At 33.5% G+C, this 23,816-nt stretch overlaps 1 protein-coding gene across 1 annotated transcript in view; it reads left to right on the top strand.

Annotated features, from left to right (window-relative positions):
- Positions 1-23,816, top strand: part of LOC107436695 (serine-rich adhesin for platelets) — a gene marked incomplete in the record, with an annotated part of 111,230 nt that overhangs the window by 69,128 nt on the left and 18,286 nt on the right. The window contains 6 exon segments of the mRNA XM_043057020.2: positions 6,476-6,532; positions 7,411-7,596; positions 10,069-10,509; positions 12,629-12,829; positions 15,106-22,629; positions 23,411-23,599. Of these exon segments, the coding sequence (XP_042912954.1) occupies positions 6,476-6,532; positions 7,411-7,596; positions 10,069-10,509; positions 12,629-12,829; positions 15,106-22,629; positions 23,411-23,599 (8,598 nt within the window).

Raw genomic sequence — 23,816 nt, 5'->3', positions numbered from 1 at the left:
GCTTCCAACTGTGTCCTGACGATCATCGAAGACGTGTTTGGAGACGCACAGGGCAGAGGGGGGATCCTGCCTTCACTATTGCACGCCACACCGGCCCTCAACAAGGCATTATGGTCTGGGGTCCCATTTCCGTTGACAGCCGGATCCCTTTGGTCGTCATTAGAGGTACACTTACTGCACAGCGGTACGTCGACGACATCCTAAGACCTGTTTTGCTACCGTTCCTTTTGCAGCGCCCTGGGTAGGTTTTTCAGCAAGACAATGCCAGACCACATGAGGCACGTGTTGCTATGAACTGTCTGCAAGCTTGTAAAACTCTTTCTTGGCCTGCCAGATCACCAGATGTCTCTCCCATCAAGCATGTCTGGGATATGATGGGAAGGCGATTGCATCTGGCACGGAATGTTGATGACCTCGTTGAACAATTGGATCAAATTTGTCAGGACATACCGCAAGATACCATCCGGGAGCTTTATCGGTCTATGTCACGCCGTGTGGCAGCGTGTATCCAGGCTAGAGGCGGGTCAACACCTTTTTGAACTTGTTGCTGTAACTCAGCAATAAATTATTCAATCATTCTGAAATTTTAATCATTTACTATTCTGTACATTGTCTTCCTATCCACCAATTTTCGTTTCAATCGGACAACTCCTTCTTGGTGCGTCGATTTTTTTGTTATAGAGTGTATTACCTAGCCTGTTCACATGACTGAATGCTACTGCAATCACTCAAGTGCTTCAGTAGTAATATAACATTTTTTTCCCAATTACGAATGCTTATAGTAGTAACTGTCAATCTCTATGTAAATCTGTAAAATTTCTACTACTTTGTCAGTTTACTTGACTGGATGCTAATTGTATTAATCAGAATAATAATGCGAGTTTGATTTTCAAATGTTACGATAAGTAATAAAACTTAATAACCTTCTATTCCCACGATATAACTGCCAGGAATTGTTTGATTTACTCTATTATTCGGTTGAATAAACAGTACCAGCAGGAATTAAACATTGATATGAGCTCAAGTTAACAGTGCACGGAGAAAAAAAGTCTGGTAAAATTACCATACTTCATAGTAATGACATTTCTGGTTAAAATAACAGCAACATAATTCTGATTAATAAGACCAATACATGCGGTATTTAAACCATTTATTAGGTAATTTTTCCGTTTAAATGGTAACTGTATACCGGAAATTCTCTTTTACAAAATTATAGTCCATGTTACCCCACATTTAGTTAAAAATACAAATATGAAAAATAAATTTAACCGAATAAATGGTGTTTATACCATGTTCAAGGTATCAAGATAAAACTATCAAATTTTACCACATTTGCAAAATTTAATCACATATTTTAAAACCACATTTTATTGTTATTTTTACCTAAATTATAACCAAAGCCCTTCAGTAAGAAGTGCAGAGAATTTTGGCATTTCCGTAAAGTCAGGAAAACGGTAAATTAACTATATTCTGATAGTTTAAACCACACTTTTTTCACAGTGTGTAATAGAATACAAATGCAAATTGGCTCGTCCGTGTATAATTGCAGCAATATTTTTTTATAACTGTTTCTTTTCTCTTTGGCTGAATGCTGCCAGTGTTAATATTCTTTTTATGCAACGTTTTTCAAAGTAATCTGAGACAAGAGAAAAATTTGGTAGCTGTCAACCGCTCTTTGCAGACAAACTTCTAAAATTGCTCCTTTTATCTAAAATTGCCTGTGTTAAGGGTACATTTCCCTATTAAAAAAGTTAATTTATTTTTAATTCCGTTTTACTCAGGAACTTCATAAAAAAAGTCATTCTCTAATAATTGTAATTGCTTAGCAAATTCGCCAGTAAGTGTAAACACCGTCCATCAAATTCAAACCGTTTTTTCAAAAAAATGAATAAAATGAGCAGGTTTGAGCTAGATGCACTAACGTGTGACTTCCTACTAAAAAAAACTTTGACAACACTTTTATCGGTTTCTCTCTCAAATAAAGTTGTTAAACGAACCAGCAGCTTTAGAAATACAAAACCAGATTCTTGTCAAATCTTTCTTCTTTACTCACCACCATTAAGAAAAGGAAGAAAAAAAAATCCTATTTGAAGTACATTTCTTTTTTTTCTTTTTTTTTAAATTGGCGTCTTTTATCAGAGCTAAAAAGAAATCGAATAGAAAAATATTTCTCGAACATTAAACATCATTATAAAGCAGGCGCCCAACTCATCCATAACATCTTTAAGCGGGGTTGAAGAGACGCCGCACACTTTCTCTGGCTGTTACGTCCCTCTGACCTTCCTTCCAGAACGGGACAAGAAGCCGTCCCGCTGGAACAAGACAAGAATCACAGTAATCATTTATCCATTTCACAAATCGCCTTCAGTCACTTTTGGATCAGTGATATGGACTTCCGCAATTCGAATCTATCATATCGGCTGTTAGAGAACTGTTATGAAAATACTTGGTGCCAAATAAGTAGTCAGTCATTTCAAAATGGAATGTTTGGCAAGGGTGTGGGAAAAAGGAACATCAGTTTCGCAGATATAAATAAAAGTATATTGGGTAACGGTTTTCCCAGAGCAATTCATTAAGGGTTCAAACCATTTATCTTGCGCGCGTGTGTGGCAGACGTGTTATTAAAGCACTTCTGAATCTATGAACATTTCGGCTTCCATTTCTAATCACTCTCTTTGTAAGAAACTGAAAGATTGACCGCATAGTAAAGATTAATTGAATTCGCAATTTTGTATACAAAATGTGAAGCTTTTGTCATTTTTCTTAAAGAACATTTTTTTTTCTGGTCCTGTTGTTACAGTTTTTAAAGTCTTTTTCTTTTCTTTTGCAATGTACGTTTAGAAATTGATTTGGATTATTACTTCCTGTTTTAGAAAATAATTAACTTCGCTAAGCAATAAATTAAGCTTTCTAACATGTATGTCAAAAATGTGTCCGCAAACCTGTAATTAAAACACTTCAATGTTGCTAAAATAGTGTCCTATAATTAATTACTGTCTTTTGTAGAAAAAGGAAATATTAATCTCATTATTATTCTGGAAGAAAGAAAAAGATTAATCGAACTTTTTAATCTTTATACACCGTTTTAAAAAGAAGCAGTTTACATTCTTAAGATTGAAAAAAAGTCTCTCAGCTATAGAAAACGTTTAGTTATACAGTACAAGGATATTTTATTAGGCCTTTCGAAACATTTTCAAAGCTTAAATCGAAGAAGCTTTTAAAAGAATGATATAGACATCTAGAGGTCAGTTCACGCAGTCACATTAATTGTTATATGCCTATTTATTTTTGCTTGCTTATTCATTTTTTAAAATGGTACTTTACGGATAGCTTAATGACAGTTTTACTCATGCGGATTTTTTTTAATTATTTGACCAGTAAAGATTAAATTTTTAAGATCAAAACTTTTTAACTTTAAGCGTACTGACAATTAATATTTTTAACTTGAGAGGTTATTTATCTCAATATAACATAAAAACATAATGATATAACACAATTTTCCATTAGTGTCATTTTTTTATTGGCTAGAAAATCACACATCTAGTTTTAACACTGTCATCAGCATAAAATTCATCAAGATTTTGTTTTCCTGTAAAATATTTTTTTATCCCTAATTTAAAGATATTTACTTGTATTTTCAATTTCTCTTATACTACTCTGATGTTATTACGTTCTTGATTTTTTCTCTAAATTATGAGTTTAGAACTAAAAGAGTTGTTTCTTTATTAAAACATAATTCTATGACATTATCCTATTACAGTGTATTTCGAGATGAACTTATTTAAACTTATTAACAACTTTACAATTAATATTTTTTGGTGCAAATCATGTTAACACTCTGTTATAAATCACAGTTCAAGAGATTCGTTAAATGATTAAGAACTTGCGAACACCTTTATGCACTATGTGATGCATGCACAAATTGTATATAATGTATCAACCTGTTTGGTGAGCGAAAATATTAAATGACGGTCGAGAATTTGATGTAACAATATACCTTTGATTCTAATTGTCATTTTTTAAAAAAAATGATATCTAATCAAAAATAAATATTCATGTTCACTAATAGATCTTAATAGCATCATTAAGGAAATGTTTGGACATGAAAAGTGGTAGCACAAGCTTATGCAAACAAACTCTATATGAGATAAAGTGACTAATTAAAGTATAGGAGGATAAATTAAATACTTTTTACTTTCGCGTAGAAAAAAAAACTGTTTCATGCTAAGCAACAACAATTATTGTGAAACGATAGCAAAGAAGGAGCTTAGCCCTCCAGATAAAAACTCATTGAAAATATTTAAGGACCCTAAGGTTTAGTGAGTTTTCCTCATTTATATAGCAACGGTGAAGAATGTGACAAAATTTCCCCGAATTGCAAAATTTCCTCTTAACACGGCAGAATATTCTCTTTGTTTGATGGCTGCCTGTAATTAAGAAACTGTAACGAAAAAATTCCTTTGAATTTTGAAAAAATTGCAATGTGTTGATCGTTTAGTTAAAAGGGTCTTGACACTACCACTCGCGGTTATAGGCCTGACATACCATGAATCTGACCACCACAGTTAACTACATTGCAAAAAATTCCAGGTCAAATTACGGTAAAAAGTACCAGCACCCTGCTTGAAAATTAATTTTACCATAAAATGTTATACAGTATATTAAACAGTAATAATTATTTAACTACAGCGATTTTGAAATAAATATTACTTAAAAAATTACGGTTTATCAGATTATTTGTAAAATTTTAATATAAAAATGGATTTTTAAGTTCAAAATTTACGTTACTGTTTTAGATTTTTAAATTTACAAAATAAATAAATATTAAAAAATTATTATATGAAAAAACACGATTACTGATTTTCATAATGAAATTGAACGCTTTAACTTTAGTAATGGTGGGAAAAAAAATTCTGAAAACTTACATTAAAGCGTGTACTCGTGCTATTGGGGTTTTGTTAAAATGAATGAAATGCTCAATAAATTTTTGAAGATTTTTAACCAACAACTTAAAAAAACATCAGTGCTATAAGTGTTTAAATTAATAGAGTTTGAAACCATCTAACGATTCGTAAATTTTTGATTTAATCATTTTATAACTATGAGAGAATGAAACTATTTATGAAGCCCTCCAGCTAAAAGGGTTGAAGAACTCTAATCTAAAATCTACAAGAAATCTGAATTGTTCAATCATCAATTATAATTATTAAATAAGAAAACTTAACTACCGCATTAAGATTAATTGAATTCTTCACTGTATAAACGTTTTCTAAGATCGATAATTAATAGTTGCCAAATTTTCTGCCTAAGGCAAAAGATATATATATTTTTTTGGTTAATGTATATATTAATGTAAGGTTTAATATTTGTCTTTTAGTAAAATAAATATGATTTTAAAAGCTTTTGAATATATAAAGAAATTAAATATATATAAATCAAGATTTCATAGCTATTCAGTAATCATTTTTCTTATTTAATAACCGGCGTTGAACAGCCGACTACCAATGTTCAACTCCGTACGTTTGCAATTTTCATACCCAACACAAACAAGGTAACTTCTGGATCAAGCATTGAGACAAACTAGCCTTCATGGAAGACTTTTTGATGGAGCTAACTCGCATTAGCGTTATACGGAGAGGAAAACTGCAAAAACCTTCCTTGGTTAGCCCGAGGTTCCTTGGTTGAAATATAAGAAGAAAAAAAGAATAAATCTGTTTTTTTTTTCTACCATGGACCTGATTCATTATAACTGATCTTGGAAGAAAAGACAGCAATTTAAAAAACTATTACTTCAAGGACTTTTAAAGGCGGTGTCCTCAACAATAAGAACAATGTCCCCAAATCCCATTAATGATCATATTCTCAACGGCGCAAAGTGTTGAACTGAGTAAAACATCAATATTTTGAAACTTACTCAATGCTTTTCACCCTTGATTATATATAAAAAAAATAAACATAAGAAATAGGGTATAGATTTTACAATCACTTGATCGTTTTATCATATGACAGACCCCTATCGTCTTTGAGTTCCAATATTCCACGCTTCTCAATTATCTTATGTAATATTTCCATTATCAGTTATTTTTTTTATAATTTTCATGAAAAATTCATTTTAGAAAAACAACTCTGGAAAAAAAAGTCCTCGGCAAACCTTAATTGGGTACTTACAACTCGAGAAGAAGTAAAATGATCATGCCTAACTATAGGATTTAAATCAGATTTAATTGGATACCTGTAAGCTACATTACGCGTATGCGTAAACCGATCAGGTTCAAACCTGATCGATTTTTTAATCGACAACTACCTACGATGACGTCACTTGCCTATGATGACGTCACTAGCAGGTATCCAATTGAAAATCTATCAAACCATTTGTGATCATTTCCTGCAGTCTCCCACGTAAAAGCTAATCATGGGACTGAATTATTTCATCTTTAATCTCTTCTTTACTAATATATCGTATTTTTCTTTGCAGCTGAAGAAGCGGCTACTACAGTTCCCCCTGGAATAATGGAACCCCATGAGTATGAGGGTGAGAAAATTTTATTTTTATATCCTGATTTTTCAGTATTCTTCGTTAAAAATTTTATATTAAATCCCAAAGAGGTCTTTGATGTTTTTCCTATGTCAATTTCTAAATTAATTTTTTACTGACCTTCTCTAATGAAATATAAGATCTTTCTGTTTAATTTGTCTTTGTTATGCACTTTATTTGATAAGAGCTCAACCTTTTTAAAACTTATCCATTTTGCGCAAAGTTTCAAAATTTTTTAAAAAATTAAAATCTGTTCTTTAATGTTACCCTTAATTTTAGTAAGATTAATTTTTGTAAAGCTTCTGTTATCACTTCAAAATAAATTTTTCATGAAACAAAAATAAAAAATTTAATTTTAATAATGAATAAATAAATAAAAACAGAAAAATATAAAATTTTAACTTTCTACTAAACCTGTTACGGGTTCAGGTCAATTAACTCATACTTTAAAACTACCGTACTACTCTAAAGTTTTATAGTACGATCTCCAAAAGTATAAATACTGCTTAAAATTAACAAACTCTCACTCAAATGAGCACACTCTAAGTTGCTTAAGGAGACATTCTTTTGAGAGAAGTCCGTTGTTTGTCGCCAATCTGGTATTAACAAGGATAATTATCTCCTCAATAGATACCCAAAGGAGAGATAATTTCACAAAATTTACCTTTGAGCAGTAGATTAGTTGACAAAATTACCTCTTAACTACCCTGACATATTTTTGATTATAATGAAAATGAATTTCTGAAGGTATTTGAGAAGTTTCGTATATTTTTAATATTACGAGCATTTCTGTGGAATCTAAAATTAGTTTTAAATATACTTTCCAGTTTGTATCAATTAAACAAAATTCTTAAAAAAATTGAATTTCCTATTAGGCTGTTTATCTAATGGAGTTATGTACAAAGATGGTGAAATAGTTCCATCCGACGACAACTGCCATACGTGTTATTGCATGAAACATGAAGTGGTATGTGCCAATCAGAAATGTATGGCTCCTGCAGATGACTGCACGCCTTTAGAAATTGAGCCAGGGCAGTGCTGTCCAGAGAAATACGATTGTCGTAAGTAAACATTATTTTTTCTCAAATTATAATCAAAACATACTGGAGTCGTAACAATTTTCCATAATTAATGAATCGTGATGGCTGATGGGATAAAGAGTTTGCCTTCCAATGAGTTGAACCGGGTTCGAATCCCAGCGATGTCTGGTGGATACGAATTCCGCATCCTGCTTGCACCGATCACTACTAACGTAAAATATCCTCAGTGGTAGACAGATCACGGGTAAGAGTCCCTTTGCCGTCATGCAAACTGTAGGAGGTTCTAGTGGTCTTTCTCTTCATGTACTGCAAATGCTGGTTAGTTCCATCAAAAAGTCCTCCACGAAGGCAAATTTCTTCCAATACACGATCCATGAATTTTCTTGTCTTCTGGATTGGGTTCAAAATTACAAGGCTACGGAGTTAAACATTAGTAGTGGTAAATCCAAAAAATTGGGTCGGTTGTTCAATGACTTTTATAAAAACATACTTTTATTCTACTTTAATTGTATTCTAATTATTTTACTTTTTCACTCTCTTTTATTTTATTTTATTTTATTTTATCCGTCGTTGAACAGCCGACCCGATTTTGGGTTTACGACTACTAATGTTCAATTCCGTACCCTTGTAGTTTTGAACCAATCCAGTAGACAAGGAAACTCCTGGATCAGTACCCCCAGAGGTATTGATTTGTTATGGGAACATGGAGGACTTTGCGACTCGACAGATTTACCGTGCATCAATCACCATTAACTACACAGGGAGTGCTCGGCAGGAGGGAATCAAACCCACGAACTCTTGGGCAAGAGCCCAGTGCCCTACCAACCAGGCTATCCCGGCCTTTCACTATCTTTTAGTAACTTTCGAGCTATATTTCGATTAGTAACGTTCTGTGCATTTGGATTTGATTGTATTTTGTTGTGCTCGTGTTAACTCTTTTTGCTTTATTTTGCTCTTGAGAATCAAAGCTTCGGTTGGGCCTACATAGTTATAATACGCAACGAGCAGCTCGAAATAATGACGATTCCACTAAGCGATAACTCCGTTAAGATTTCAGAAGGTATTCGATAGGCCACTCCTTCGCAAAAGTAATGAGTAATTCTGTTGATACATCAAATATATTAATTAACCATTAGGGTTTCAAGTAACACTGCTACTTTTTGTCTAAAAAAATGATCGTTTTCTGGAATGTTGGAATGCCTTCTTAAATGTAACAGCAGGTGTATCACAAGCAGTATATTACACCAAGGCTTCCAAAACTGTTCGAGCAACGGTGCAATGTTTAATGCGAACCCCTGCTATTCAAATATGTAGAAATTTTTAGTTTTAATTAATTTAATTTTAATATAATAATCAGTTTATTCCTAATTAGGAGATAGAAGGATATAGCACAATGAAATTATAAACATTATGTTTAGGTGGATGTAGTTCACGTACTAAACTTCCTCTAGAAAATCTGGGTCAAAAAAATCAAATGAAACAGATTAAAATGAATAAGAAACAAAAAGGAGAAAATCCATAAGTATTAATTTGAACATCGAGTTGGTTGAATTAATGATTAAGAGTGAGGTTGTTTTAGCTGGTACAATTTTGAGATGTTTAATTTAATTCTTGAAAACTAGAGACTAGTGCTAAGATCTGCATCTAGACTGTTTCCTATTTTTGATGGGAGTACAGATTTGGAAGAGAGTTATGATACTCTTCCCTTGCAATGGGTCAACTATAGCCTGTCAGCTACTCACTGTCATTCTCAGTTCTTCTTTTTTTTATAATTTAGTTTTGACATTAAATTATATCGTTATTTATATTATTATATACATATAAATATATTGCCATTTATTTTCCTCTTGTGTTACTTTGCAGTAGAAAATTGCATTTTCTTATTGGTGTAAAAAACTTGCAGTTCTTCACGGAGAAAAACAACTATTTTTTAAATTTCCATGCTGTTTTTTAATAACATTTCCAGTAAAGAAAAAAAAAACAATTCTGGTATTAAGAGCCAAGATATAAGGTATTTAAACCTTTCATTTGATAATTTTTCCGTTCGCATGGTAACGATTCAACTGAAATTTTAGTTTTCAAAATTATAGCTCTTATAACCACACAATTAGAAAATGGAAAACTGAAAATTAAATTTAACTAAATATATGATTTTTATGCCATGCTCTAAGATGTCATGAAAAAATTACCAAATCGCAGCACATTTACCAAACGTATCAAACAGCATGATAATAAAACCATATATTTCGTTGTTATTTTTAACCAAAAGTTGATGCCAAAGATGTTCGGAAAAAGTTACCCTTCTTTTTGGTATTTCCATTGAGCCAAAAACATGGTAAATTTTACTATATTATGGTAATTTTGACCATACTTTTTTCTCAGAGTAATATTATTTCCCTCCAACTAAACATATTGCCATGTGAGTAAAAAATATTTCCTCACTCGTGGTAAAGAATTGCAGTTGTAAAAAGTCGTGTTTTCTTTTCTCGACAGCAAATGCTACTGAATCTGATGAAACTTCGACACCAGCTTGGTTGACGACACTATCCGAAAAGACACCAATGGGTAACGAAACTACATCGAAAATCACCACATTTGGTATCGCCGACATATCAACCTTCTCAACGCCTGGAATACATCTCAGTTCTTTCGTTACAACGAAAGATTTTGATATATCGACCGTTGGAACATCCACTAAGATCCCACTTGATGAGAAGGCTGTTTCTGGCGTCACCACTGCCAGCGTCGAAATGGATGCAGAGGTGATAACAGAACTATTCAGCGAACTACCATCGGCTAGTAATATTACCCAAACACCCATCGAGTTGGTATCCCGGCCAAGAGAAGCAAAGATTACAGAAGTACCAGATGACATCTTCACCTCCAGAGCTACGAAGAGGCCAGTGATTTATCCAAAACGTGTTCCTGGAGAAGGTGAGGAATTTTTACTTTGTGTTACCATAAAATTTGATCACCACTGTGAATTTTTTAAGCAATATTTTTAATCTTTATTTGCTTGTAATATGAAAATATTCACGTTCGTAAACTTTTTCATAGAAGTATAGATTAAAAGGCATGTAAATGAGACTTGTACTATAACACGAATTTAATCAATTGTTGCGTACCAGGTAAAAAATTCCAGATCAAATAACAGGTAGGTCACAGGCAACTGAAAATGTAAAAAGTGGTAGAAACTCAGTTCATTTTAATTTACTTATCTCTTTAATTAGTCAATTGTAACTACCACTGGAATTTACATTTAAAATTATTCATATTTAAATTCATCTTTGCCTTCACTTTCAGTAATATACTGGGGAAAAAAAGCTATAAAAAATCCTAATTTTAATCTCGTTAAGAAAAGTTTTGAATTTTATTTGTCACCACGTTTTGCACTTTTAGTTGGCCGTGGCAATCCTGAATTACGACAAAAAGTATTAGAATTCGGAGTGCCGGTACTTTTTACAGTAAAAATTATTTTTATCAAAAAATGTTACCGAACAAAAAATCTGATGTAGCGCAATTTTTGCAGTAATAATTTCCGTAAAATCACTAAATAACGCTAATAAATGAAGATTACTGTAAAAATTATGATATGATGATATTTATGATAGATTTTAGTAATTTTTTTTTCTCTCTTAAATATTACTTTGAGACACATAATAGGAATACTACTATTGCTACTAACTCCCTATACTACTAACTATACTACTAACTCCCAACGTATTTTATTTCTTTATCTTTTTATTTTATTTTCATCTGTTATTTCCATTGTTAAAAAAATAATAATACTGTTAATAAAATCACTGAATTACATAACTTTAGTATTTAGTATGAGTATTTAACTTACTTCACATTTGGCGCAATATATCAGTTCTTATTTCAGTTAAATTTCATTTTTCTCTTAGATGATTGTCCCCTCCTTAAATTGTTACGTTTTGAGAATATTTTACCTTGCAATAAATTAAGTAGTTCAAGGATTTTGTTTTTAATTTTTTATCTTATAGTAACAACATGCCAAGTATATTTTTTTCCACTTTCTTATGTCAAGCGTAGCTGAACTCTAAAAATGTGCCCTTGGATGTTTCTTCCGTTTATGCCAAGTGATGCAACGGCATAAAAAATGTAAAAAAGTGATTAGTGATCGACAAAGAACAGTAATCAATCAAAAATTACCAAACTAAATTACTAAAACTAACAAAATACTCTTATTTCGTTCTTTCAATTTATTATTTAAAACGAATGTGGTATAAACATATATTCATGTTATTAATATATGATGGTATCTACGACTGAGCAGTTAAAATGAGAAATTGAATATCATTGAAATGATTCGTAGATTCAATTGCACCAGTAAATCATAAGAAAAATAATTTGAAATCTTTCAAAAAAATGTAAGATATTTATGTCGATTATTAAGTTTTAACTTGACGAAACTTAACTTTAAACTAAAATTTTTGAGTAATAAAACTAAAACTAACTTTAAACTAAAAATAATAAAAAAATGGTTGAATGATAAAATGATTCTAGGCAAAATGAAAATTTGAATATCATTGAAATAATCTGTGGGATAATTTGTTAATAAGAGATTCAATTGCACCATTGAGTCATTTAAAAAAAATGTAAGATATTACTGTCGATTATTTAGTTTTAACAGTTATTCTTTTCCTTTATTTAGCTGAGTTACAATTTTAATTTAAAATAGTTCCAAATAACGTAATACCTTCATGATAACGAATATCCTTTGTTTAATTTATATATTTTTTAAAACTAATAACATTTTTAATATTAAAAACAAGTAAATTTTTGATATTATTTTTGATATTAACAATTATAATATTTAAATTATATTATATTATATTATTATTATTATTATTATTATTATTATTATTATTATTTATTATTATTTTTATGCAAATCTGCTAGATTTATACAACGAGAGAGAACTACTTTGCTTTTCTCCCACCTTAATAAAAAATTAAAAAAACTTCCTAAAATATTTATTTTTTGTGACCATATTTCTGCAGAAATAACCAATAAACATTTATTTTTACAGGTATTTGCCGTCATCAAAACAAAACATACCAGAGCGGTGAAAATGTGACCACGGGTGACCCTTGTTTGCAGAACTGTGTGTGCATTAACAGCGTCATTAAGTGTGAAAAAGTAGAATGTGACCTCAGCCCTCCAGAATCTCGAGAACTCTGCAAAGTGAGGCAGTTTCCAGGAGAATGCTGTCCCCGATATGTCTGCATCAGTAAGTCATATTGATCCTGCATTTTCTTTGAAATTTGTCTAGTTCTTATTATGTTGCAAAAGAAGTTTATTTGTTTTTAAGAGTAACGCAATTAGTTATCGCTAGTGGAGAAACAATAAAAGTGCTCGATATAACGAAAGTCAGGAAGAATAATTGCATAATCCATAATCTCTATTCAAGGTAATATCATTGGCCTCAGTGAAAAATAATATCATTTGTCTCGTTTGCGAAATAATATCATTGGTCTCGTTTGCAAAATAATATCATTTGTCTCGTTTGCGAAATAATATCATTGGTCTCAGTGCAAAGTAATATCATTGGTCTCAATGCAAAGTAATAACATTGGTCTCAGTGCAAAATAATATCATTGGTCGCATCAGTAAGTCATATTGATCTTGCATGTTCTTAGGGTTTTGTCCAGTTCTTATTATGTAGTAAATGAAGTTTATTTGTTTTAAAGATTAACGTTACTCATTCTCGCTTGTGGAGAAGCAATAAAAATGCTCGATGTAACGAAAGTCAGGAAAAATAATTACATAATCCCTAATCTCTATTCAAAGTAATATCATTGGCCTCAGTGCAAAATAATATCATTTGTCACGTTTGCAAAATAATATCATTTGTCTCGTTTGCAAAATAATATCATTGGTCTCAGTGCAAAGTAATATCATTGGTCTCAGTGCAAAGTAATATCATTGGTCTCAGTGCAAAGTAGTATAATTGGTCTCAGTGCAAAATAATATCATTTCTTGGATCAGTAAGTAATATTGATCCTGCATTTCCTTAGGATTTTGTCCAGTTCTTATTATGTAGTAAATGAAGTTTATTTGTTTTAAAGATTAACGTTACTCATTCTCGCTTGTGGATAAAAATGCTCCATACAACGAAAGTAAAGAAGAGTAATTACATAATCAATAATCTCTATTCAAAGTAATATCATTGGCCTTTGAACCAAATAATATCATTGATCTCGTTCACTACACTTTTTGAGAGATGAGGTGAACTAATGGGCGCCCAACTTAATCTTAGTCTTCAATGCTGTCCATAAGAAATAGTAAACTATGAGATACAAAGAGCAACAATGAACTTTTGATCCTTAACTTTTGAGCCAATATTTTTTCATTGAGAAAATTTCTTCCTTTTCTGGTAAGAAAATGTTTTGGTGATTGCATTTTTTTTGAAAACATGACACTAAAAGTGAAGTATCCAAAAGCATGATTTATCCAGGGATGATATAACGAGAGCCTATGATATTTAATCTGTCAAATATGTTTATAATTAATATTTTTAAAATCATATATTTCAATCTTAAAAATTTTTAAGAATTGTAGTTATGCTAAATATTCTTACAGGAACAAATATAGAAGAACATACCAATTTAAAAAGTAAATAAAAAGGAACTCACCAAAATTATTCAGTACATAACTACTGTGACGGGAAAAGTATTGATTTACTGAACTCACCCCCCCCCCANAGAGGGTTGTCCAATTGCATCACTGACTATTCATTCGATATTTCACCTCCAACGGTAACCTAATAACTAACTATCTCGATTTAATGATTAGTACGTTACTTAATTAAAGTTATAATTAAATATGCACTGTTACTCACATTTTTTACTTAATGAAGGGAAAATATACGAGGAGAAAAATTTTAAAATGTGAAATATTTGGGATACGAATTGCTAGAGTGATTTATCATGATCCAAAAATGCGGACTGAAATTTTGTCAAGAAAATCATACAAAGAAAAAAAGCATCCGTTCTCGTTGATTTGATGACTGATCAAAAGTGATTAGACATTTCTTGATATTATAATGGACCAAGATACACTTTTACAAATGAGTTTTTGTGCATATCAATTTTTAATATATCGAACAATACATTTATATTTCAGAAAGAGAGGCCCACGTGCTTGCCGTATATTTTAGTGAAACAAAACCAAAATACAAAGTAGCATGATCTGAGAAAGTACAACATTTATCATAAATTTTCAGATTAATAATGTTTACATGCTGTATTACAAAAATTATTAATCAGTCACCTCTTTAATAATACTCTACGCATCTTGGGTCTAAATAGTAGCCGTTTATACATTATTTACATGTTACTTTACATGCCCAGCTCTATTTTAATTGCTAAAACCCTTCACACCACAAATTCGCCAGATATAAAACAGCTACCATAATATATGCTACTATGAATTTTATTTCAAAAGTGTTATTTAAAAACCTCAAAGAGTAAGTATTGTATTCTAAAATGTTGTTTTACATTACAGATGCTACAACAGAGAAAATGGATGATAAACCACTAACCACAACAGGTGAAGATTTGATGCTTGATCAAAAATCAACTCCTTCAACAATAGATGTAGATCAGACTGCAACAACGCCAGAGGAATCAGATCATATAACACTTACCACATTAGAAATTACATCAATAAAGACGACTTTGAGCACTCTGAAGGTTACAGATCATTCTACAATCGGAGAAGTTAGAGAAACAACAACTTCGGCTGCCATTGAAGAGAGTTCCAAGACACACATACCTGAAACAGGGGCCGAAACATTAACAACTTCGGATGCCATTGAGGAGATCTCCAAAACGCGTATACCTGAAACAGAAGCCGAAACAATAACAACTTCTGCTGCCATTGAGGAGAGTTCCAAAACGCACGTTTCTGAAACAGAAGCCGAAACATTAACAACTTCGGCAGCCATTGAAGAGAGCTCCAAAACTCACATACCTGAAACACAAACTGAACTGTCTTCGTTAACAACATTAAAGGAGTCAGTCACAGAGAAGGAAGAGGGATTGATGACTTCAGTAAAAGTGGAAGAAAAATCAACACTTTCTCCTGAAATATCTACCTCCACTCAAATAATTGATCATGAAATGACTTCTATTAAAGAAACTCATAAGACATTGCCAGAATCAGACAATACGCAAGCAATCTTAACAAAATTATCAACCCAATCTGATACCGAAGCAACTACGTATGGGTCACCTGAAATTGGTTTAGATACAACATTATCTAGTACCAAAGCATCTGAAAGTGAAACAAAAGAATCAAGTCAAATGACAACTGTAAAACTTGATGCTGGATCTACCGTGACATCTGAAACTCCGGTTATAACACATAAAATTGAAAGTGCAGCTACTGAGGAAGAGGTTCAAGCAACAACGCAGTTTTCTTCCGAAGCAACAACAGTCGAAAGTCATACTGTTAAGAGTTCAGTAGAGGAGATGGAAGGACAAGTTACAACAGTCAGCTCTGTGCCAGAAACTTCAGAAAAGATAACTTCAAAACTTGAAATTGCAACTTCAGTCACGGAGGGCACAAAAGTGGAAGAGCTTGAAGCCACGCATACAGGAGATACCGTTTCGACAGACGTCTCTGAAAAAGCTACAACTGAAGTAGAATTGGAAGATTCAAGTGTGAAAACAACAATTCAGCCCTCAATAACAACACAGCCTACCGAGAAAGTTGATAAATTAACCGAAACTCCTCCTTCAGCACTATCTGCAGAAATAGGTAGTGAAATAACAACATTACTTGTTAGCCAAGTAAGTGAGGAACGAACGACTGTTCAGCCATCTTCAAAATTATCTGAAGACGCTACATCCACTTCAGACTTAAAATCAGCAGAAACAGATAAAACTACTGACATTCCTACCGCGAGTGAAATTTCGACTGAGGAATCTCGTGTAACAGAAAAAACTACTGCTCAACAAACTGCCTCTACTACATTTTCAAAATTGGACACTGCACCAGAACTTGTTTCAACGCCTGTCTCAATTGAAACAATTTCTACTGAAGCATCTAAAGTAACAGAAAGTCAGTTTTCTGATGAAACCATTTTGAATGTCACCGAAATCTCAAAAAGTACACCACCTAAGGAAACTGACATTTCTATTACAGAAGTTCCTTCAGAATTTACTTCAAAGGAAACAACGTTGGGTACTACTACATCTGTAGAAGTTAAAGTATCAACTTTTGATCACACTATTGAATCGGACACCAAAACTCCTGAAACATCAACGGCAACATACAAATCAACTGACCTCTTTACACTAGAGGCTGAAACGACTGTGAGTGTTCTTACAGAGTCAGAAAAAGAAATCACCGATGAAGTATCAAAAATAGAAGGCTTGACCCAAGAAGATAAAATAAGTACAACACATGCACCTATATCCTCGACTGTATCATTTGAAGCAGATGAAGTTAAGTCTACAACTTTTAAAGCTGTTCCTGATATAACAACACATTTTGAAGAAAAGGAGTTTAAACTAACAACCGAATCGCATGAAGTTGCAGAAATAACTACTTCAAAAGAATCTCCGAAGACTCCAAGTTCAGATTTATATTCTACGGAAGCATCAACTATCAAAGAAATGGAAACAAGTACACTTCTGTCTGAAGCGGAAACTTCCGAAACGATATTAAGTACTACGGAACATGAAGAAAAGGCGACTGATGTAAAGGAGGATATTTCAAAGGTGTCAACAGTAGCTCCTACTACAGCTGAAAAAGATTATTCCATTGAAATTGAGAGTACTGTTACGAAATTGCAACCAACAATAATGGGACTGGCAGGTACAAAATCAACAACATTTGCATCTAGTGACAAAGAAACGACAGTGACATCAACAATAGGAGAGCAAAAAGAACAAGAACTAGATGAAGCAAAGAGTACACCAGTTTCTTTAATGGAAGCTGAAACTACTAAACTGCCTATGGTATCCACGATTTCTGGTGAAACAGCTTCAACGATGGGAAGTGAAATAAGTATAACTACCGGTGTTACACCTGCCAAACCAAGTAAGTCAACTTTGAGTGATGCGGCAACACTTATTACTGAACCTTCTAAAGTCACAATCAAAGAAATGAAATTGACAACAGAAATTCCTGCACATGAAGTTGAAACAACGTCGTCAGAAGCTGAAAGTGCATCAAAAGAAACGGCTTTTGATCAGAAAACCACAGACTCATTGTCAACCATTTCTGAGACATCAGAAACTGTAAAAGAACCTGAAATACAGAAAGCTGCAACCATTCTTGAGGACACCACTACCAGCCGAACATTTACTTCTGCTGAATTAGCTTCCTCTACAGTATCTGAAGATCTAGTGACGGTAACTGACAGAGAAATTAGCAAAGTATCAATCATGACTGCCGAAATAAAACCAATAGAAGATTTACAAACATCAAGTGAAATTGCAGACAGCGAGGTCGATAAACTAACTTCTGAATCTGTTTCATTTAAAGATACTACAGAAAAAACGGCAACTGAAGTGTTTAAAACAACTGTGGAAGTAGAATCTAAATCACCCTCATTAGAAGAAACAACTTCTGAAGTTTCTGCTACATCTTTTACAGATGAAAGGGCATCATCTCCCTCGGTATCTTCAACAGAGGCAGAAGCATCCAGTATCGTTACTGAAGAGGAAGGAAAACCATTAACTTCGACTACTTTTAAGTCATTAGGCGAAGAAACATCTGGTAAAGAAGTCACTGATTTCAGTACACCTTCTTCTGAAATACTCAAGACTACTGTGTCAAAAGAAAAAGAGACATCTGTGGTCTTCTCCACAGCAGAATCTCCAACAAGTTCTCCACATACTACAAAATTTGATGAAATGACCACATCAAAAATTCATGATCTTTCTATAGAAACAAAAGAGACTGGTGTGACTTCAATAAGTGATCTAACAGGTCTACCCGACGTAAAAGAACAAACATCAGCAAAGGAAATACTTGAGAAAACATCTACAATTAGTGAAAGTATTGAAACAGCTGAAGCTGAGACAACCACTCCTGTACCAGCTAAAGTTACCGCAGAAAAAGAACTACTTATTACCGAATCTACATTGATGACAATATTGCCTGAAAAGAAGGAAACTACAGAACCAGAATCTTCTGAAATGTCAGAAAGCACAGCAGCTTCCGTTTTGAAAACAACTTCTGATGCATCGCGTTTTGAGGAAAAACAACAAACTGAAATAAAGTCAGTTACAGGCGAAACTGATATTATTGTCAGTATGCTAACAACCTTATCTACCCCGGAAAAAGAACTCATTACTGCAGGTACAGAATCTCAAACAAGTGTAACATCTGATTCATCAACACACATTCAGGCTGCCGAAGAAGAGTTTACGACAAAAGATACAATTGATGAAGCAACAAAACTGGAAGGTACTTCAACCGAAAAGTCCGCAACACGTCTAGCATCTGAATTTACGACCATACCCGACACCTCTGTTCAATCAACAGCATCAATTTCTACTAAATCAGAAGAAACATTCAGTACACCAGAAAAAGCGGAAACCACAGAATCAAAAGATGCAACAGAGTTATCTAGTACGGATTTTGATGAAATTAAAGAAAAACCCACTCATATAATCGAAGATAAAATTACAACATCTCCGGAATTCACGAAACTTGATCTTTCAACACTTGTTACAGATATTGGTTCAAGTGAACATGAATTTGTTTCTGAAAGTAAATCTACTCAATCAACAGAAGTCACGGCAACTTCTGAACCGAAAATCAGTTCAGAAGGCGTGCCAGCAACTGAAAAATTTACAGACACTGATACAAGTCCAGAAACGTTATTGTCAAAAACTGGTACTGAATCTCCCAGGGAAGGAACTGAATCAACAACTGAAAGACTTGGAACTGTAGCAGATTTGCTGCTTGTACGCGAAACTTCCAAAACTCCACATTCCGAAGTAGATACCGAGGCAGAATTTTCAGCTGAAACAGTAGCATCTGAACAGCCGTTGACAACATTCCAAATGAAAACAACTCCTGAAAGAATATCCATATCAACTTCGTCATCATCGGAACTTGACAAAGTCACAACTATCAGCTCAAGCACTCAGGAAGCAGAAATCGAGACAACAGAAGTAAAATTTTCGGAATCTCCTTCGACAAAACTTGGAACGACAGCGAAACCAACGGATATCACATCTGAACTTCCAATAGAAAAATCAACTACGTTAAAAACTCGTGAAGATGAAGAAGTCACTCCAACTCACGCTACAGAATTTGAAGGAGAAAAAACTTCCGAAATTGTCATGAAGGCATCAACTGAAATAAAATCTGCCAGTACAGCTTCCGTTGCTACAGATACGCAAGAAACAGCCGTAACTTCGAAATTCGCAACAGAAGTTTCAACTGCTGAACAAACAGTGCACACCGCATCAACTCCTGAAGAAATTTCGCGGGAAACAACAGAACTAAAAGTTGCCACAGAAGAAACAAGCACTCAATATTCGACTAAGATATCTGACGCCAAGGAAGAAACGGATTTCTCGGCAAGTGTTGCACTTACGGAACTTGAAACAAGCACTTTCAAGCCCATTTTAGATACTACGACTAAAAAAAGTACTACTGTTCCTTCACTAATCGAGGAAGGGGAAACGGCGACACGTAAAGAAATCTCGGACACGACCTCAATACAACCTGCTATAAGTACAGAATTAAAATTAAGTGAAACAGAATTAACTGACATCACCTCAGACGAAAAAGCAAGCACATTTAAAGATGCTCAAACAACAACGACCTCCCCAGTGCAGTTTGACAAAAAAACGACCGAAGAATTACTTGATGCAGAAATTACTACAGAAGTCCCTAAATCAGCGGCTAGTAGGACAACTATTGATTCATCTGAAAAAACTGAGACTACCAAACTAATTACACCCTTTATTGCAAGTGAAACCACTACCACGCCAAAAGATGAGGGAAAGAAAGAACATAGTGAAGCAGAGCTGCTTAGTACTACAAAATTAGTTGATTCATTTACCACAAAATCTGTTTCTCTGTCTCCCGAGACACAAAAAGAATTTACAAAAGCTGAAATCACAATGACTGAAGATTTTAAAATTAAGGAGCAAGCAATCCCGAAGATACCGTCAACTTTTGAGCCAGAGTCCGTGTCTGCAATATCTACAAAAGAAACAAGGATACCAGATGAAATTAGCACTCCAGTAGAACTTACCACAAAAGAATTTGAAGTAACAATAGTGTCCGAAGATGATCTCCAAAGCAAAAAAACGTTCGCCGCTGATTCCATGGTGGTAACCACACCATCCAGTTCGTCCGTTGTCACTGAACTTACTTCGAAACTATTTTCTTCAGATTTAGATAGGGCAGGCGCCATTGCTACTGATTCGTCCGATAAAGATATTTCAGTAAAAGATACGGAGAGTGTTACAGAAATTTCATCTAAAGCAACAACGGTTGTAACTTCAACAAGACTTACCAAAATTCCAGATGATGCAACCGAAGAGGTTGAATCCGAGAAAACCAGTGAAATCCTTGTGTCTTCGACAACTGGACATCCACATGAGTTTACAACAAGAGAGAAAGACGTATCAACAGATCAGGAAAAAATGTTTTCTCCAATAGCAGAGGATATTTTATTTAGAGAAAGCAGTAAATCAACGGCAAAATTGGATTTGCCAATAATTACTACGATCTCTGAAAAAACTACGTCATCTACGCCTGAGAGTATTACTAAAACAACTTTATTTATTAGGCCTACTCAAGAACAAGAGGAAACGATGTCAGTAGATGTAAAATTAGTAAGTAAATTAGAAAGCACTACTACTTATTTAGATCAAGGTTCTACCACAACATCATTACATATTATCGATGACAAACAAGCAGAAGTTACCATGGAAACTAAGAAGACCCCATTCGAGACTGATTTACCCACTATAGAACCAGAACAGGCACAAAAATCAGAGTTTACAACCTCCATAACTAAAGTGATAGAAGAAGCAACAACAAAAGAAAAAGAAATAACTTCTACAACGCCACCAGAATTGTCTACTGAAATACATATGGATGGCGAAAAAACTTCATCGGAAGAAGAAATAACTACTAAAGCAGCCATACCCTTCTCAACTTCTGTTGAGGGAACAGAACAGGATAAAACAACAAAATCATCTACAACTGTACCCGATAAAACAAGCTCGACTTCAATATCAGTGACAACTGAAGAGGAAACAATGGAGGCTGAATTAACTACTCTATCAGATAAAACTGAAGATGTTAAAGGAAAAACAAGTGCTGAAACGATTTCCACAACATTTGAAGAATTCAAAACAACTACTTTAGTTCCAACAGATTTGATTTCAAAGAAATTAACTTCAGTTGATGAAAAGTTTACTTCTGAATCTCAATTAGAAACAGGAGCTACTTCAGCAGAACCAGAAAAAACACACAGTGCTGAGATATCAACTACTTTTGCCCAAACGCTTTCAACAGTTGAACAGAGTTTTGCAGCTGAAACAGTCATTTCAACGGTTACAGCTTCATCTGAGGAAACTGAAAAAGCTGAATCAACCTCTTCCGCAGTAACTCACATTTCTGAAACAACGCATGCCGGAGCGACCGAAAAATCAGATACACCCTCTGATGTTATGAAAACAAGCACTGTGACTTTCGAATCCTCCACTAAAACGGAATTTGCTTCAACAGACGAGATAGCAAAAGAAACAGATTTTATGTTGCATCCTTCCAAAACAACCAGTGGTGTAGAAATCGAAAGTTCCTCCCCTACATTCTCAGGAAGTGTAGCTTCAGACATAACAACTGTAGAAGCGTCAGCTGTTACAGAATCTACATCTTCTACTGCTACAACATTTGTTACTGACTTGAAGACTGAAGTTGCTGAAGCTGAAGCCGCTATAACAACAACAACAGCCGCACCAATAACCGATAAAGTACTTTCGACCATAGTGACTAAAGTTCCATTAGTGGAAGAAGATACAACTTTACCAACCGAAAAAAGTACGTATTATTTGTGGCTTTAGAAAGCATTAAGCACCCCTTACTAGTTAGTTATAGAAAAAAACACGCATAAAACTTATTAAATAGTATTAAATAGTATTAAATAGTTACTGTTTTACAAATTAAAATTAATAAAAGATAAGGATTGAAAAATACTCTAGTGACGCAATTAAGAGAATTTGCAGACTTGGTCAATTATCTCTAGAACTACTGGTCCGATTTTTATGAAATTTAATATGTACGTGTATTGATACAATACAAAACAAATAACCATTCAACAATTGTAACACACAAGCATGATAGTGCGTAACACTCGTTGTAGTCGGAAGGTATGAAACAGCGGTTGCAGAATAAACGAAAAAAATGGGATAATGGGTATGGTCCCCTCTTATATCTTGTATCAATATCTGTCATGAAGGTATCAAAGGCAATTCTGCTCAATACAGGCTTTGCAATGTGATTTCATGCTTGAAATAAGACAGTTTACCATTTCCTGCGGCAACTAGATTGATTTGTCCTGTGGCAATTTCATACCTTCCAACTCCAGCGAGTGATACGCAAGATCATGCTCTTGTCTCTTGTATTACAATTGTTGAATGGTTATCTGTTTTGTATTGTATCAATGTATGTACATGTACCAATCAAATTTCCTTAAAATCGGTCCAGTAGTTCTTGAGATAATCGACCAAGTCTACAAATTCTCTTAATTTCTTACACCAGTGTATTATGATACATAAATATATATTGTTTGCAATTATTTATGATTGAATTATCTTTATAGAAAAATGCACTGTGAATGAAACTGTGTATGAAAATGGAGCTCCAATACATACTCTAGAGGCATGTGAAAAATGCAGTTGCTATGACGGAGATATTCTTTGCTATAAAATCATCTGTAAATTACCCAAAATTGACTGCAGAGCATTGACGTTTGAAGGCGATCACTGCTGCCCACTCTCGTTTGAGTGTCGTAAGTAATTTTCATTTCTAAGAGTAAGAACATTTTAAAAACTAATAGAATTATTTTCAACATTATTCTACACATTTTATATACACAATTTTAAAAATATTTCATTATTGTTGAAGCCTTTTAATAAAAATTTAGCCCATTCATAGAAATTTTTTTTAAATATTAAGGTCTTAATAATACCAGCTTATTTATATAACACAGTGAAATTTGCACTTAG

This window comes from Parasteatoda tepidariorum, chromosome 4 (assembly GCF_043381705.1).
Source record: "Parasteatoda tepidariorum isolate YZ-2023 chromosome 4, CAS_Ptep_4.0, whole genome shotgun sequence".
NCBI lineage: Eukaryota > Metazoa > Arthropoda > Arachnida > Araneae > Theridiidae > Parasteatoda > Parasteatoda tepidariorum.
The sequence above is the reverse complement of the archived record's forward strand: the minus strand, read 5'-3'. Positions and strand labels throughout refer to the sequence as shown.